The 16,606-nt window shown below is 46.0% G+C and overlaps 1 protein-coding gene and 1 pseudogene across 1 annotated transcript; one reads left to right on the plus strand and one right to left on the minus strand.

Annotated features, from left to right (window-relative positions):
- The first annotated feature begins 380 nt into the window (after positions 1–380).
- LOC135544585 (nucleoplasmin-like) lies at positions 381–3,737 on the plus strand. The gene is made up of 10 exons (XM_064972314.1): positions 381–547; positions 755–815; positions 912–994; positions 1,214–1,330; positions 1,563–1,656; positions 1,827–1,951; positions 2,125–2,150; positions 2,269–2,302; positions 2,465–2,503; positions 3,611–3,737. The coding sequence occupies exons 2-9, from the start codon at positions 779–781 to the stop codon at positions 2,495–2,497; spliced, it is 549 nt and encodes a 182-aa protein (XP_064828386.1). The 5' UTR covers positions 381–547; positions 755–778; the 3' UTR covers positions 2,498–2,503; positions 3,611–3,737.
- An 844-nt stretch (positions 3,738–4,581) lies between these two features.
- LOC135543810 (unconventional myosin-XVIIIb-like) overlaps positions 4,582–16,606 on the minus strand; it is a 34,018-nt pseudogene continuing 21,993 nt past the window's right edge.

A 16,606-nucleotide genomic window follows, 5' to 3' on the forward strand; every position in this document is an offset into this window, starting at 1 on the left:
GCGCAGGGCAGCAGGATCACTAGAAGTCTTCTTCCTAACTTCAACTCTAGTTTATCAACAGCAGTTCATCCAGTACTCCCCTCACTCTTCCCCCCTCCATTGCTGGCATCATCTTCATCATACTCGTTCAGACTTTACATCGCTATCACTCGGATGCCTTGTTTTTTTAAATATGTTTTTTTACTTTCCATTGCCGTTTTCGAGAACATGCTCTCCACTCCATGCAGTCTTAGCCCGAGACCGCTCCACTGGGCACCCGATGAGCAATTTTACACAAAAGAATGGAGAGGGTGCCTTCAAGCAAGAGTGTTCCTTAGTTTATGTGCTCTCTGGAAGTCACGGTAGAAGCTCGACAGGTGGATTGGGATTCGAACAGTGCCTCTGTTCTAGGGTGCGTCCCCCCGGTTAACGGGCCAATTAGCTTTGGCGCTTAATGCTTTATTCGCGCCACCTGTCTTCTCGTCATCTTTATAATCGACAGTTTCCGAAGATGCATTTCTCTCGTTCTCTATCTGTCCAGGCACCAGTCTGACGTGCAGCGCCTTCGGTAAGCATGTTCATGCGACGTTATGATTGAGGCTTTGATTGCGAAATTATTAGATGGCTGAACTCCGCTCAACGGTGAAGGACGTTTCTGATAACCACCAGAGACGTCGTTAGGTCCGCTAAATAAATATAGGCTTTGACAAACTTCTGCACATTTAATGTGTTAGTTCTCCGTGTGCTTGACTCACGAGTGTTTTGTTTTTCCCAGGTAAAGTTTTCCAAGTTTGTAAAAATGCACAAACAGGAAAAACCACTGTCGATGTTATGGGGTAGGTATTTAGCTAGAAATTGTGTTTCTAGTGTGCCCATTAAATGTAGTTGTTGGACGGAATCGGTTAGGCTTTTTAAAAATTCTGTTTTTGTAGGTTGTGAACTCAGTGAGTCAAAGATGGAGGAAACGTTCAAAACGGATGACACAAACTATCAACATCAACTCGCCCTGAGAACCGTAAGTCATTACTCGGAGCATTACATTTTACAATCCAAGTGTTGTACAAACACATGAACTGACTTTAGGTTTCAGGTCGTGTGTAGCAGCCCTGCTGAGCATGTTTGAAATGCACTTGATATGTAACTACGGGCAGCACGACTGCGATCAATGCAACCTGGAACGTACTTTTAAAATCAATAGTGGCACATTTGCAAATGACTCACTTGTCCCTGGCAGATGTGTCTGGGTGCAGGTGCCAAAGGAGAGTTCAACATTGTGGAGTTGCTTACTGGAGAACCGGATAACGGTAAAGGTGTAACTGTGGCGACCCTGCATGCCAGCGGCATGCCCATGGTAAAATGTAGTCCCACTTTTTAATTTGTAGGCTTAAATCTATTGCATCAAAAAATTGATCAACCTGGATTTCTATTGTGAAATTGAACTACTTCTTAATGACCTAGACTACAAAGTGAAATTATAATCTGATAATGGGAGTAATCACCAGGGGTACAGGCCTATCCTAGCTGGGATGCTAGGCTCTGAGTTTGAATGAGAACACTGCTATCGTCTTTATTCATATCTCCAGGTCAATCTCTCTGGGCTTGAACTCCACCCTCCTGTCACCTTCAGGCTGAAGAGTGGTGCTGGCCCTGTGTACATCTGTGGGGAACACATTGCCTGTGAGTAAGGGGACCAGGGATGCCCTAGAGGGGTTTGATGGGTGTGAAAATGAAGGGCTTAATGACTCGTGGTTTAGCCAAGGGGGTGACTCTAGAGGCGGCTTGGACATCCATCAACTACAGGGCTTTCAGACTGGCAGCTGTCATCGGTGTAACCTGTTTCTTTCCAGTGGAGGATGACTTCTCAGGCGTCGAGAGTGGTGATGAGGAGATGGAGGATGAGGAGGAGGACATTGAGGAGTCTCCTGTGAAGACGAAGAAAGCACTAGCCAGGAGTGGAAACGCTGCAGGCAAGGTATCAAATTCTAGTTTTTTTTTTTGTTTTTTGTAATGATTAGGTTACCATTTTCACTTGGCACGGCAAGACACGTACTTATAGCATGTGTTCTTACTCAAACTTGGCTTGACAACGAGATGGTATGCACAAACTGATCTGGGATCAGGCTAATGTTGTTCCCCCGTCTCCAGAAAAAGAAGCCAGAGGCGGCAGATGAGTAAGTCGTCTTAATCAATGCTCTCTGACGCATTTATGAAACCATTTCCTGGAAGTGCTTTGCAGAAATGTAATTGTATCTGGTTGCCAAAGGCATAATTGATACTCTCTCCTTCCAGACCTGTGTCGGACGACGAGACCCCTCCCCAAAAGGTTCTTTAATATTTACTCTGCCTTTAATATTTACGTTCCTGTTCAATCTGAGACTCCAGCTTTGTCCCAAATGGTACCCTGTTCCCTTCATAGTGCACGTAGTCTTTCATGTTAGAATCACAACTGGCCTGGTTATAAAATTGTGGTTCCTATGCTTTTCAGGGGAAGGGGAGAGGAAAAGGCCGGGGAAAGTAATCTCAGGTAAGTGGCTACCTGGTGACTGCCTCAGGGTGTAATGGTGATCTCTGAGTGGGCCTCTGTATCTGTAGAGCTGGTGTTGAAAGTACCGTGGACTGGATTCCATTCCTAAGACCACCCGTATGTCAAATGTTTGCACCCGTGACTGTCACTTTGGCTAAAGTGTCTGCTAAATGGCATGTATAAAATCCACTACTATACTGGACAAAATATAAACGCAACAAAGTGTTGGTCTCAGGTTGTGAGCGGAAATAAAAGAACCCAGAAATTTCCCATAGGTACAAAGCTGCCCTTTTTTTTTTACATTTACGTCATTTAGCAGACGCTCTTATCAGAGCGTCTGCTAAATGACTTAAATGTAAATTTTTTACGGCCCTTTTAGTGAGCGTTTATCCTTTGCCAAGATCCATCCACTTGACAGGTGTGGTACATCAAGAAGCTGATTGAACAGCATGATCATTACACAGGTGCACCTTGTGTTGGGGACAATGACAAGGTAACTAAAATGTGCAGCTCTGTCACATGACACAATGCCACAGATGCCTCAAGTTGAGGGAATGTGCAATTGGTGTGCTACTGCAAGAATGTCACCAGAGATGTTGCCAGAATTAACTTCTCTACCTGAAGTCACTTAATCCCATTTTGGAGAATTTCAGTATGCCAAAATGGCCTCACTGCAGACCATGTTTAACCACACCAGCCTAGGACCTCCACATCCAGGTTCAACACCTGCAGGATTGTCTGAGACCAGACAGCTGATGAAACTGTCTGGAATAAGGCCTTTTGTGCGGGACATATCCTAATTGGCTGGGCCTATGCCTCAGCCCCACCCATGGCTGCGCCCCCTACCCAGTCATGTGAAATCCATAAATTAGGTCTAATTTATTTAAATTGATTTCCCTATATGAAGTAACTCAAACAATTTCACTGTTTGTTTAGTATATATTACCTTTTCATTAGTCTAAACTCCCAAACATTTTGACCGTAAAGATTGGACTTTTAAAGAAGCAAAATGTCACTCCACACAAGACGCGTGACAGTGGCTGTGTTCTGGAGCAGCTCAACTGTATGATGGGTATTTTGTTAAACCATTTCTTTGGTCTGTTTCAGGTGCTGCTGCTCATCCAAATGTCCTGTCAATCAATTTAGGTGTCTCTCTACCTGTTCAGTAGGTGTATTAAACTAAGTCTGTTTGTTCTGTGCTTTGTAAGTAAATCATTTGGAATAAATGGTTGTGTCCTTTTATAGTTTCATACATGTTGATTACTACCACTCTAACTGGTTTATCACCCGTAATCTACCAACCATGTTCTTCTAATGGCAAATCATGTTGCTCTTCAGGTGGGAAACTTTGTTCTAGACTTAATTCTGAGTTTGACTTAACCGGGGAGGATTTATCTTGAAATTGGAGAGCTCAGTTTTGAATGCGGCAGAACACCCTGTCCCAAATTAATCCCACCTCTAGGGTCTACACTTCCGTTGGCTCACACCTTAATATGCTGAGTATACTTAACATTGAGTTGCACCCCCCCCCCCTTTATCCACAGACTCAACAAGGTGTTAAGTGTCCTAGAAGGATGCTGGACAATTCTTCATACAAGTGTGAAACCCGGCAGTGTTGCAGTTCTTGACAAACACCCTTAAATCGTGTCTTTCCCGTTGACCCTCAATGGCACAGCTTAAATCCTTTAACCTGTCTACTCCCCTTCAGTAATGTAAAGGTGTTAATGTTGTGTGGTTCTGGCTTGAGGTCAGGTGACCAGTTGACCGCAACCCAATTTGAGAGTTTGGACCGTAGAGTGCTCAGCATATGTGGGGAACACCTTCAAGACTGTTTGAGCATGCAAAGTGTTGCTACTTTATGATTCCATGTGTTTTGATGTCTTCTACATTGTAGAAAACAGTAAAAATAAACTGGTATCAGAACAGTTTCTCATCTAAATTTTATATTCAGTGGGCTCACAATTAACCACACAATCCATTTTTGGCTTAACTCTTCAATGTGTATTCAGACCCTTGACGTTATCCACATTGATTAAGTTGTTTCCCCTCCCACCTCAACAGCCCATCATGACAAAGCTAAACCTGTTTTTGAATTAAGTATTCAAACTGATTACTCAGTACTTTGGCAGAACCGCTACAAGCTAGGCACACCTGCATCTTCTCTGCACATCCTCAAGCTCTGTCAGAATGGATGGGGAGTATCGCTGCACAGGTCTCTCCAGAGATATTAGATTGGCCCAGCCAGAGCTCTGACTTGAAGCCAATCAAGGAGCCTGCGTCTCATTGGTTTGATTCTTCAGTCTTCCTCAGATTTTTTTTGGGGGGGAATTGGAGTTGTCTTGGCTGTGTGCTTAGGTTTGTAGTACTGTTGGAAGGTGAACCTTACACACCCCCACCCCACCCAGTCAGAGCTCCTGAGTGCGCTGGGGCAGTTTTTCATCAAGGATCGCTCTGTTCAGGTTTCCCTCGATCCTGACTAGTCTCCCAGTCCCGCCGCTAAAAAACATCCACAGCATGACACTGCCACCATGCTTCACCGTAGGGATGGTGACAAGTTTTCTCCAGTTGTGATGCTTTGTATTCCGGTCAAGTAATTCCATCAGATGAGAGAATCTTGCTTCTCATGGTTAGAGTCCTTTTGGCAAGCTCCAAGCGGGCTGTCTTGTGCCTTTAACTGGATGGCTTCCGTCTGGCCACTCTTCCATAAAGGCCTGATTGGTGGAGTGCTGCAGGGATGGTTCTCCCATCTCCACAGAGGAACTCTGAAGCTTTGTCAGAGTGACCATTGGGTTCTTGGTCACCTCCCTGACCAAGGCCCTTCTCCCCCATTTTCTCAGTTTGGCCGGGCGGCTAGCTCTAGGAAGAGTTGTTGGTTCCAATATTGTTCCATTTTAAGAATGACGGCGGCCACTTTGGTCTTGGGAACCTCCAAAGCTGCAGAAATAAGTACCTTTCCCCAGATCTGTGCCGACACAATCCTGTCTCGGAGCTCTACGGACAATTCCTTTGACCTCATGGCCTGTTTATTTTGCTCTGACTGCCAACTGTGGTACCTTATATAGACAGGTGTGTGCATTCTAATCAAGTTGTCGAAACGGCTCAAAGATGAATGGAAACGGGATGCACCTGAGCTCAATTTCAAGTCTCATAACAAAGTTGTTATAAATTTGAACAAATGTTTCTGCATTTTGTCATTATGGGGTATTGTGTCGATTGATGAGGAAAACAATTACTTGAATCCACTTCAGAATAAGGCTGTAACGAAACAAGTCAAGAGGTCTGAATACGTCCCAAATGCACTGTATATCTTCTCCGGCTGGAGTGTGACTCCTTGCAACTTGCATAGGGATTTCTGAGTGGCTTCAGTTTATCCTGCCTCATACACAGACATGCAGGCTGGGGAGAGAGAGGAATACATAATACCTTGTATGTTTCCATGCTACACCTCAGCCTCTCTACTGTCCTCTTAGTCTCTCCCAGACCCTGAGCTGGTAGAGCTGGAGTCAGAGCCCTTCCTGCTGTGTGTGGAGGGGGCAGACACTGAGTGCCCTCTGACTGAATTGGCCAGGCTGCTGGTGGACTGGGCCCGCAGAATGTCAGAGGCTGCATTGTCACAGTTACTGTCACCTAGGAGACGGTGGTTCTGGAACACCATGGGTTCCGACCCCAGGTAGCCCTCTCCACCGCCCTCGCTGACAACTCTATCCAGCAGCCTGCGTCTCATTGGTTTGGTTCTTCGGGGGGGGGGGGAGAGTTGGAGGAGCTGTCGAGTTTGGCTCGAGTCCCTGGAGGCTGCTGATGAAGCCTGGGGTTTGCTTATTTTGCCTAGACTGGCGGCTCGGGGCAGCAGTGGGGAAGGAGGTTGGAGGATGCTGTGAGGCTCCTGATGAAGGTCCTCTGGGCCCAAGGAGAGGGTTGAGGCCCCAGTAGTCTGGGAGAGAAGTAGTACTGCCATCTGCCCTCCCGTGCCACTTACGAAGACCCTCTAACAGCTCGGAGAGGGAGGAGGCCCGACCAAGACCTGACCTATCCCCATTACCAACCGCACCCCCTGGTTCTGAACCCTCATCTGGGTCCGCACAGGAGCTAGGGGAGAGGGAAGATAATCAGAAATGTAACATATAAAAGAGGATTCGTATCTATTCAGTTGCTATTGAATTTAATTATTAAAGTCCCCCCCGGGGAATGCCCAGCCAATAACGGATACCCTCGCCAACATCCTCCGTGTCCAGAGATTGAGAACCAACACTACACGCACTGATGCTGAGGAAGAGAGAAACACACACACAGTTACTGGCAGGCAGAGATCACACACTACCAAGAGAGAGAAGACACGCGACACTGCACAGCCAGTGATGCAAGACTTCTAAGTCCAGGTCAGCCACAGGACATTTCCTGTCCCTGTCTCTGTGTCCTCTCTCTCCTGCTGTGAGACCAGAGGTGGCAGACATTCACACTCAGTTAATATACAGTACCAGTATGTCACCTGTCTGCCACCAGAGAGAGGAACAGGTGGGAGCGAGAATTAAAATAGGTCAAAGAACAGAAGTTGGACAGAGCCGGCAAGATTGAGAGGGGGAACGGTAAAATGACGATAGAGAAAGGGACAGGAGGGAGAGAGCAGAACTGGCTTCTGTATTGTAACTCCCATGCATCATGGAAGACAAGAATATTAAAGCAGGTGAACTCTCATACACACACCTTAGAACAGAGACGAGCTCATTGTGACTTCTTAAACGTTTCGTGCTTGTCGCTCTTTGCTCCAGCCCTGTGGTCCTCGAACCGGTCCACCCACAGACCACAAGACAAAACCAACAGGGAGATGGTGCCAGGTGCTGCCGTAGACAGTAACAGTCAGACTACAGCTCAGACATCTAGCCATTCGCAACAAGGCTACTCCGCTCACAACCAGCATTGCAACATGCTCGGTCTGTCCACATCATCAACAGCCCTGGGATCAAGTCAGAACAGACTGGTCTAAAAACACACACACACACACACACACAGGGACCCAGGGTTCTTACAGGTCTCTCTTTCACAGCCGTCGCAACAGTTGGGGGGTCAAAGGTCAGTGGTAATATCAGTGATAACGTCACTTCCTTGTGAACACACCTGTACCCGTCCTTGAGTCCTAACAGAGTCATTCTTCCCACACACACCATTGCTTTAACCCCGCCCCCACACCATCCAACACAGCAAGATACCAGTCACTCTCATCACCAGACTCCACTTCCTCCAGGGAGGCCGGCGGATCAACGATACGGCGGATGGATGTCTCCAGATCAGCTTGTAATGTCTGTCGGACTGTACTCAGCTCCGTCACTTGCATCTCCTGAGGACACAGGGAGAGAAAGAGAGAGATGTGTCCATTGGTGAGGTGACAGACCGCCCACAAGGAACGCTAAGGATGTGTGCGAATGCGCCCGTGTCACTGGCCAACTGTAAGTTTATCCATGCTATTCAATACAGGCCAGAATGGATGAGTCTTAAAACAACGCCCAGTCGTTATCGCATCATCAGTCATATACTCTGATGTACACACACACACATCCGCGGGTCCTGGGCTTTCCTGTAGTGTGTATGTGTCTGTTGGTCAGGGTTCTCGAGGAGCATTCTTCCGTATTTATACGGAAAAAGAAAGGAGTGATTTATTTATTCATCTTCCCCTTTCCCTGCTCTCATCCTGTCATCTCGCTCTCCCTCACACACACACTAGCTCATTCACTCAAATTTACGACACACACACTAGCGCACATGACATGAAGCGCACATAGGACACACACCCTTTATCTGTGTGTGTGTGTCGGGGTGGGGGTTTAGTGGTTGTCATAGAGACACGAGAAGTGGGATGGGGTGTGTGTGTGTGTATCCTTAACCTTGAGAAGGCAATGAGGATTAATCACAGCCAGACAGTGGCACAGCTAGAGAGAGAACGCTGGGGAGCCAGAGAGTACGTGTGAGTGTGTTTGTATCTCGCTCTGAGAGCTTTGTGTGTCTGTGTGGTTGGTCATTAGGTCGTGAAAAGGCATCAGTGTTACGGACGCTCTCAGAATACATAACAGGCACATATACACACACATACATACAGCCTACACACACACACACAGACGACACAATCACTACATCTAACACCCTGCTCTTGTGCGCGCCATATATGTTTGCTGCTACTATCCTGTTCTCTCTTTGTGGTGTGTAAAGTGTGTAGTATGTACAGGTGAAGTCGGAAGTTTACATACACCTTAGCCAAATCCATTTAAACTCCGTTTTTCACAATTCCTGACATTTAGTCCTAGTAAAAATTCCCTGTCTTAGGTCAGTTAGGATCACCGCTTTATTTTAAGAATGTGAAATATCAGAATAATAGTAGAAAGTGATTTCAGCTTTTATTTCTTTCATGACATTCCCTGTGGGTCAGAAGTTTACATACACTCAATTAGTATTTGGTAGTGTTGCCTTTAAATGGTTTAACTTGGGCCAAACGTTTCAGGTAGCCTTCCACAAGCTTCCCACAATAAGTTGGGTGAATTTTTGGCCCATTCATCCTGATAGAGCTGGTGTAACTGAGTCAGGTTTGTAGGCCACCTTGCTCGCACAAGCTTTTTCAGTTCTGCCCACACATTTTCTATAGGGTTAAGTTAGGGCTTCGTGATGGCCACTACTCCAATAACTTGACTTTGTTGTCCTTAAGCCATTTTGCCACAACTTTGGAAGTACGCTTGGGGTCATTGTCCATTTGGAAGACCCATTTGCGAACAAGCTTTAACTTTCTGACTTATGTCTTGAGATGTTGCTTCAATATATTCACATCATTTCCCTTCCTCAAGATGACATCTATTTTGTGAAGTGCACCAATCCCTCCTGCAGCAAAGCACCTCCACAACATGATGCTGCCACTCCTGTGCTTCACGGTTGGGATGGTGTTCTTTGGCTTGCAAGCCTTCCGCATTTTCCTCCCAACATAACGATGGTCATTAAGGCCAGACAGTTCCATCTTTTTTTCATCAGACCAGAGGACATTTCTCCAAAAAGTACAATCTTTGTCCCCATGTGCAGCTGCAAACCGTAGTCTGGCTTTTATGGCAGTTTCAGAGCAGTGGCTTCTTCCTTGCTGAGCGGACTTTCATGTCGTTATTGGACTCGTTTTACTGTGGATATAGATACTTTTGTACCTGTTTCCTCCAGCATTTTCACAAGGTCCTTTGCTGTTGTTCTGGTATTGATTTGCACTTTTCGCACCAAAGTATGTTCATCTCTAGGAGACAACAGGTTGCCTTCCTGAGCGGTATGATGGCTGCGTGGTCCCATGGTGTTTATACTTGCGTACTATTGTTTATACAGATGAACGTGGTACCTTCAGATGTTTGGAAATTGCTCCCAAGGAAGAACCAGACTTGTGGAGGTCTACAATTTTCTTTGATTTCTTTTGATTTTCCCATGATGTCAAGCAAAGAGGCACTGAGTTTGAAGGTAGGCCCTGAAATACATCCACAGGTACACCTCCAATTGATTCAAATGATGTCAATTAGCCTATCAGAAGCCTCTAAAGCCATGACATCATTGTCTGGATTTTTTTAAGCATGATTTTTTAAGCCTTGAGACATGGATTGTGTATGTGTGCCATTCAAAGGGTGAATGGGCAAGGCAAAAGATTTAAGTGCCTTTGAACGGGCTATTGTAGTAGGTGCCAGGCACACCGGTTTGTGTCAAGAACTGCAACGCTGCTGGGTTTTTCAAGCTCAACAGTTTCCCGTGTGTATCAAGAATGGTCCACCACTCAAAGGACATCCAGCCAACTTGACAACTGTGGGAAGCATTGGAGTCAACATGGGCTAGCATCCCTGTGGAACACTTTCCACACGTTGTAGAGTCCATGCCCGGATGAATTGAGGCTGTTCTGAGGGCTAAAGGCGGGGGTGCGACTCAATATTAGGAAGGTTTTCTTAATGTTTTGTACAATCAGTGTATAGTGTGTGTGTTACCAGCTCTGCGTCTGCGGCTACTGTCCTGTTCTGTCTGAGCCAGGTCATCCATCTCTGGAGGCGTTGCCTGTTCTCTCTGAGCCAGGTCATCCATCTCTGGAGGCGTTGCCTGTTCTCTCTGAGCCAGGTCATCCATCTCGTGGAGGCGTTGCCTGTTCTCTCTGAGCCAGGTCATCCATCTCGTGGAGGCGTTGCCTGTTCTCTCTGAGCCAGGTCTTCCATCTCGTGGAGGCGTTGCCTGTTCTCTCTCTCCCTGGCCCCCGTCTCACCACTCTGTTCCAGTTCCTCTCCAAGGCACACAACACTGTCCCTCAGATGCAGCACCTACAGAGAGATTATTATTTTCATTCTTTCCAGAATTTCCGCTTTGGAAATATGTACACCATGCCAATATTGCACCATGAAATTGAGTTGAGAGAGAGAGAGAGATATTAGAGAGACAGAGGAAGAAGAAGTGTGTGAGTAAAGACATGCTATCTAGGGTTTTACGGTCCATTTTGTGTTGTCGTCTCACCTCAAACCTCTTGACCTGTCCTCTCTGGAACTTCAGCTTGTTCTCCAGGTCACACACCTTGGCCTCCTGCTTACTGACGACACTACGCCCACGGTGGCAGAGTGGGTTTTTCAGCCAGTCTCCTATCCACAATAACAGCATGTGAAGGTCACCATCTCCCCACATTACTCAGCTCTCAGTCCTTACCTCTTCCTGTACTGTGTGTCTCTGTTTATTGACCTCCTCCACTTCAGCCTGCAACTCTCTGACCTGAGAGATACCACCGGAGGACTGAGAGAGAGAAAGATCAGGTTTTTGGTCATCTTTCATTTTTAGTACATGTCGAAGTCTTTATACATGGTTTTGAGCCACTATGAGGCAGAGAGGGAACCCACCTGAGCGATGAGGACTTTGTGTTTCTTCAGGAGTTCATCAAGGTCCTCCTCTAGTCTCTTCAACAGATCTGACTTCTCATGTTGGAGCTGGACTACCTGCTCATCCACCTACACGTAGACACACACACTTTAAAACTGCTCTCTCCAAAAGATTGTTGTCCGCACACACATACAGGATCCTGTTACTGTTGGTTTCAGAAGGATTGCAAACATTTTGATGTTCACAGTTCCCGGACACGACTGATAATTATAATGTTCTAGTACCAGTAGTAGTAAGAGTCTAGTACAAGGCCTCTATCTCTCTCACCAGATGCTTGTGTTTGCAGATGTTCTCTAGTTCTGAGCATTCTCCAGTTCCATGGACAGAGTCTTCTGAAAATACTCCAGCTCTCCTCGCTTCACCCTCCCCCAACTGACAGAGAGAGGGAGTGGAAGGTATGTTTAAATTTTACCCCCCTTTTTTCATGATATCCAAATTGGTAGTTACAGTCTTGTCCCATCGCTGCAACTCCCGTACGGACTCGGGAGAGGCGAAGGTACGAGAGCCATGCGTCCTCAAACACGACCCTGTCAAGCCACACTGTTCGCTTAACCCGGAAGCCAGCCACACAAACATGTCGGAGGAAACAACGTACGTGCCTTAGACCGCTGAGCAACTCCACTCGGGAAGCCTCTATATTTTATTATTGTGAATCTAAACACACCTCGAATCTCCCTTCATAACATCAGTGTGTCTGTGTGTACCTGGCAGTGCAGGCGCTCTATGTGTTCCTTGCTGCTGGGGGCCTGGTTGTGTCCAAGGTTGTCTATGGGTAGACGGTAGTAGCTGAGCGTCCACCAGCAGAGCATGGGTTCTCTTCAGATCTCTCCTCAGTCTCTTCTCCATGTCAAAGTCCCTGTGGCCCACGTGGCAGAAGGATGAGACAGGGAGCAGGCAAGGCAGCAGGCTGTTAGTCAGCCTGCCAGCTTAGTGGAGTCTGCCACTAGCACAGTCGGTGTAGTCAGCTCAGCTGCCCCGATTAAGACCGTGTCTGTGCCTCGATCTTGTTCGGGCAAAACTAAACATTGGCGGTGTTTGCTTTAGCAATCTCACTGCAATAAAGACATCCTCTAATTCCTGACATTATTAAAAGAGATTGTGATACCTCAAAATAAGGGCTACTTAATGTTAGATCCCTCACGTCCATGGCAGTCATAGTCAATGAACTAATCACTGATCATAACCTTGATGTGATTGGCTTGACTGAAACATGGCTCAAGCCTGTTGAATTTACTGTGTTAAATGAGGCCTCTCCTCCTGGTTACACGAGTGACCATATCCCCCACACATCCTGCAAATGTGGAGGTGTTGCTAACATTTACAAAGGCAATTCAAATAAAAAATTACAAAAATGACTGCGTTTTCATCTTTTGAGCTTCTAGTCATGAAATCTATGCAGCCTGCTCAATCACTTTTTATAGCTACTGTTTACAGGCCTCCGGGGCCGTACACAGCATTCCTCATTGAATCCCTATCTGACCTTGTAGTGATGGCAGATAATGCTAACATTTTTGGTGACTTCATTATTCAGGAAAGGTCCACAAACCCACTCCAAAAGGCGTTCGGAGCCATCATCGCCTCAGTGGGTTTGGTCCAACATGTCTTCGGACCTACGCATTGCCACAGTCATACCCTGGATCTGGTTTTGTCCCGTGGAATAAATATTGTGGATCTCAATGTTTTTCCTCATAATCCTGGACTATCGGACCAACATCTTATTACGTTAGCAAATAATCTGCTCAGACGCAACCAAGGATTATAAAAAGCCGTGCTATAAATGATTGGACAACCCGAAGATTCCTAGATTCCCTTCCAGACTCCACCCAAGGATGTCGGAGAACAAACATCAGTTAACCACCTAAACAAGGATCTAATGTAACCTTGTGTAATACCCTAGATGCAGTCACACCTCTCACAAGAAATGAGCTCTCTGGTAAACAGAAAATATCAGAGCCCTGAAGCAAGCTTCTACAAAATTGGAACGGAAATGGCACTCCACCAAACTGGAAGTTTTCCAACGAGCTTGGAATGACAGTACCGTGCAGTATCGAAGAGCGCTCACTGCTGCTCGGTCAGCCTACTTTTCCATCCTAATTGAGAATAAAAACAATCCAACATGTATTTTTGATACTGTTGCAAATCTAACTGAAAAGCAACACTCCTCAAAAGAGGATGGCCTTCAATTCAGCAGTGATGAATTCGTGAACTTTCTTCAACAAAAATATCATGATCATTAGAATGCAAATTACAGACTCCTTTTTGAATCTATGTATTTCTCCAAAATTCAGTTGTCCTGAGTCTGCACAGAACTGTCAGGACTTAGGATCAATGGAGACACTCAAGTTTAAAAAAAAATCCTGTATCTCTTTAAACATTCACAAAATTAGTGATATCCTCTAAACCTTCAATCTGTCTACTGGACCCTATTCCAACTGAACTACTGAAAGCGCTACTTCCTGTGCTTGGCCCTCCTATGTTGAACATAATAAATGGCTTCCTATCCTCCGGATGTGAACCAAACTCACTAAAAGTGTCAGCAATAAAGCCTCTCCTGAAAAAGCCAAACCTCGACCTGGAACATTTTTACAACTAATCGGTCTATATCGTCTCTCCCATTCCTCTTAGCATTTTTTGAAAAAGCTGCCTTCCTGAAGACAAAATGTATATGAAACACTACAGTCTGGTTTTAGATCCATCATAGCACCGAGACCGCACTCTAAAAGGTCATTTACCACCTTTACATGGCATTAGACCAAGCATCTGCATCGGTCCTCGTTCTCCTAGACCTTAGCGCCACTTTTGACGCCATCGATCACCACATTCTTTTGGAGAGATTGGAAACCCTAATTAGTCAACACGGACTAGTTCTGGCCTGGTTTGGATCTTATCTTTTGGGAACGATATCTGTTCGTCTCTGTGAATGGTTTGTCCTCTGAGAAATCAATTGTACGTTTTGGTGTTCCTCAATAACCACTATTGATTTCACCATATATTCTACCTCTTGGTGATGTCATTCGGGAAACACAATGTCAACTTTCACTGCTATGCGGACGACACACAGCTGTACATTTTAAAGAAACATGGTGATGCCCCACAATTGCCTCCACTGGAAGCCTGTGTTTCAGACATGTGGAAGTGGATGGCGGCAAATGTTTTACTTTTAAACTTGGACAAAACAGAGACGCTAGTTCTAGGTCCCAAGAAACAAAGAGATCTGCTGTTTGATCTGACAATTAATCTTGATGGTTGTACAGTCGTCTCAAATAAAACGGAAGGACCTCGGCGTTACTCTGGACCCTGGTCTCTCTTTTGACGAACATACAGTATCAAGAATATTTCAACAGCATCATTTTTCCATCTTCGTAGCATTGCAGAAAATCTGAAGCTTTTTGTCCAAAAAATTATGCAGAAAAGCTAATCCATGCTTTTTTATCTTCTAGATTACACTACTGCAGTGCTCTACTCTCCGGCTACCCGGATAAAGCACTAAATAAACTTCAGTTATCGCCAAATACGGCTGCTAGAATTTTAAAAATCATATTACTCCATTGCTACACAGGCTTCCTTTTAAGGCAAGGGCTGATTTTCAAGGTTTTCCTGCTAACCTACAAAGCGTTACATAGGCTTGCTCCTACCCATCTCTCCGATTTGGTCCTGCCGGCCGTACACACCTACACATACGCTCACAAGACGCAGGCCTCCTTATCATCCTGAGAATTTCTAAGCAAACAGCTTGAGGCAGGGCTTTCTCCTATAGCGCAACGGTTTTATGGAATGGTCTACCTACCCATGCGAGAGACAAAGACTCATCTCTTTCAGTAGGTCCTATGATTGAGTGTAATCTGGCCCAGGGTTGAGAAGGTTAACGGCATGGCAACGTTTTATGGAATGGTCTACCTACCCATGCGAGAGACGAAGACTCAGTCTCCTGAAGACTCTCTTTCAGTAGGTCCTATGATTGAGTGTAATCTGGCCCAGGGTTGAGAAGGTTAACGGCATGGCAACGTTTTATGGAATGGTCTACCTACCCATGCGAGAGACGAAGACTCAGTCTCCTGAAGACTCATCTCTTTCAGTAGGTCCTATGATTGAGTGTAATCTGGCCCAGGGTTGCGAAGGTTAACGGCATGGCACTGGAGTGACGAACTGCCCTTGCTGTCTCTGCCTGGCTCCCCTCTCTCCACTGATATTCTCTGCCTCTGACCCTATTATGGGGCCTGAGTCACTGGCTTACTAGTGCGCTCCCATGTCGTCCCTCGGAGGGGTGTGTCACGTCGTGCCAGGCTTTTTTCACTATATACCCTGTCTCAGCCTCCAGTATCTTCGCTGCAATAGTCTAAGTCTCCTGTCTTGTGTGAACATAAGTATGCTCCCTCTAATTCTCCCCTCTCTCATACTCCCTCACACCCTCTCTCTCTCTTGTCAATATCAAGGAGTGGAGGAACTCTGGGGCAATGAGTTAACGTCAGTTGGTGACGTTTGTAATTCAATTTGTTGCTGTGAGGGAGTTAGCGGGGCTGATGCATTGTACACGGGGAGGCATAAACAGACTCTACATCTTCCTGTAGTGACAGAGTGAGGTGGTGTTGAGGCGGCTCGGGGCTGCCTGCTATATTGGGTGTCTTTGTATTGCCTGTTGGTAGAAGTGACATGCTGAATTCATCACCTAGAGAGCGTTACACAAGAAAAATCTATACTTCCCCAACGCCTGGACTGGAAAGCACACAGACACACGCTAACACACACGCTCTCTCACACACACACACACACACACACACACACACACACACACACACACACACACACACACACACACACACACATTAATAGAAAGACCAGCATGATTCAACAGCGCCAATGAGATTGAGTTTGAGCAGCAGTGAGTTTGCGTATAAGGGTGTATGTGTGTGTGTATCAGCAGTCTGACCAACAGTCTATCAATATGTAAATTCAGGAGTGCGCAGTTACTTTATCAGTGATAGCAGGTCTGTCAACGCAGCATGCGGTGCTGTGTACCCCGTGGTGTTTGATGAGGCCCCTGTCTATACTGAGAACTATTACTGTGTGTGTGTGTGTGCCTGCATAGCTATATATATGGTGTGTGTACCTGGTCACAGAGTGTAGATATCAGTCCTTCCTGGTCGTGTTTCTCGTGGACTCCTGTTCCAACTGCATCTCCAGCTGACGCTGCGACAA

This window comes from Oncorhynchus masou, chromosome 8 (assembly GCF_036934945.1).
Source record: "Oncorhynchus masou masou isolate Uvic2021 chromosome 8, UVic_Omas_1.1, whole genome shotgun sequence".
In the NCBI taxonomy this organism is placed as follows: domain Eukaryota; kingdom Metazoa; phylum Chordata; class Actinopteri; order Salmoniformes; family Salmonidae; genus Oncorhynchus; species Oncorhynchus masou.

Coding starts and splice junctions, on each gene's coding strand:
- LOC135544585 (XM_064972314.1), top strand. CDS start 779: ATGCACAAACAGGAAAAACCACTGTCGATGTTATGGG. Junction 1,657..1,826: donor CTGTGGGGAACACATTGCCT/GTGAGTAAGGGG, acceptor GTTTCTTTCCAG/TGGAGGATGACTTCTCAGGC. Junction 2,303..2,464: donor ACGAGACCCCTCCCCAAAAG/GTTCTTTAATAT, acceptor TATGCTTTTCAG/GGGAAGGGGAGAGGAAAAGG.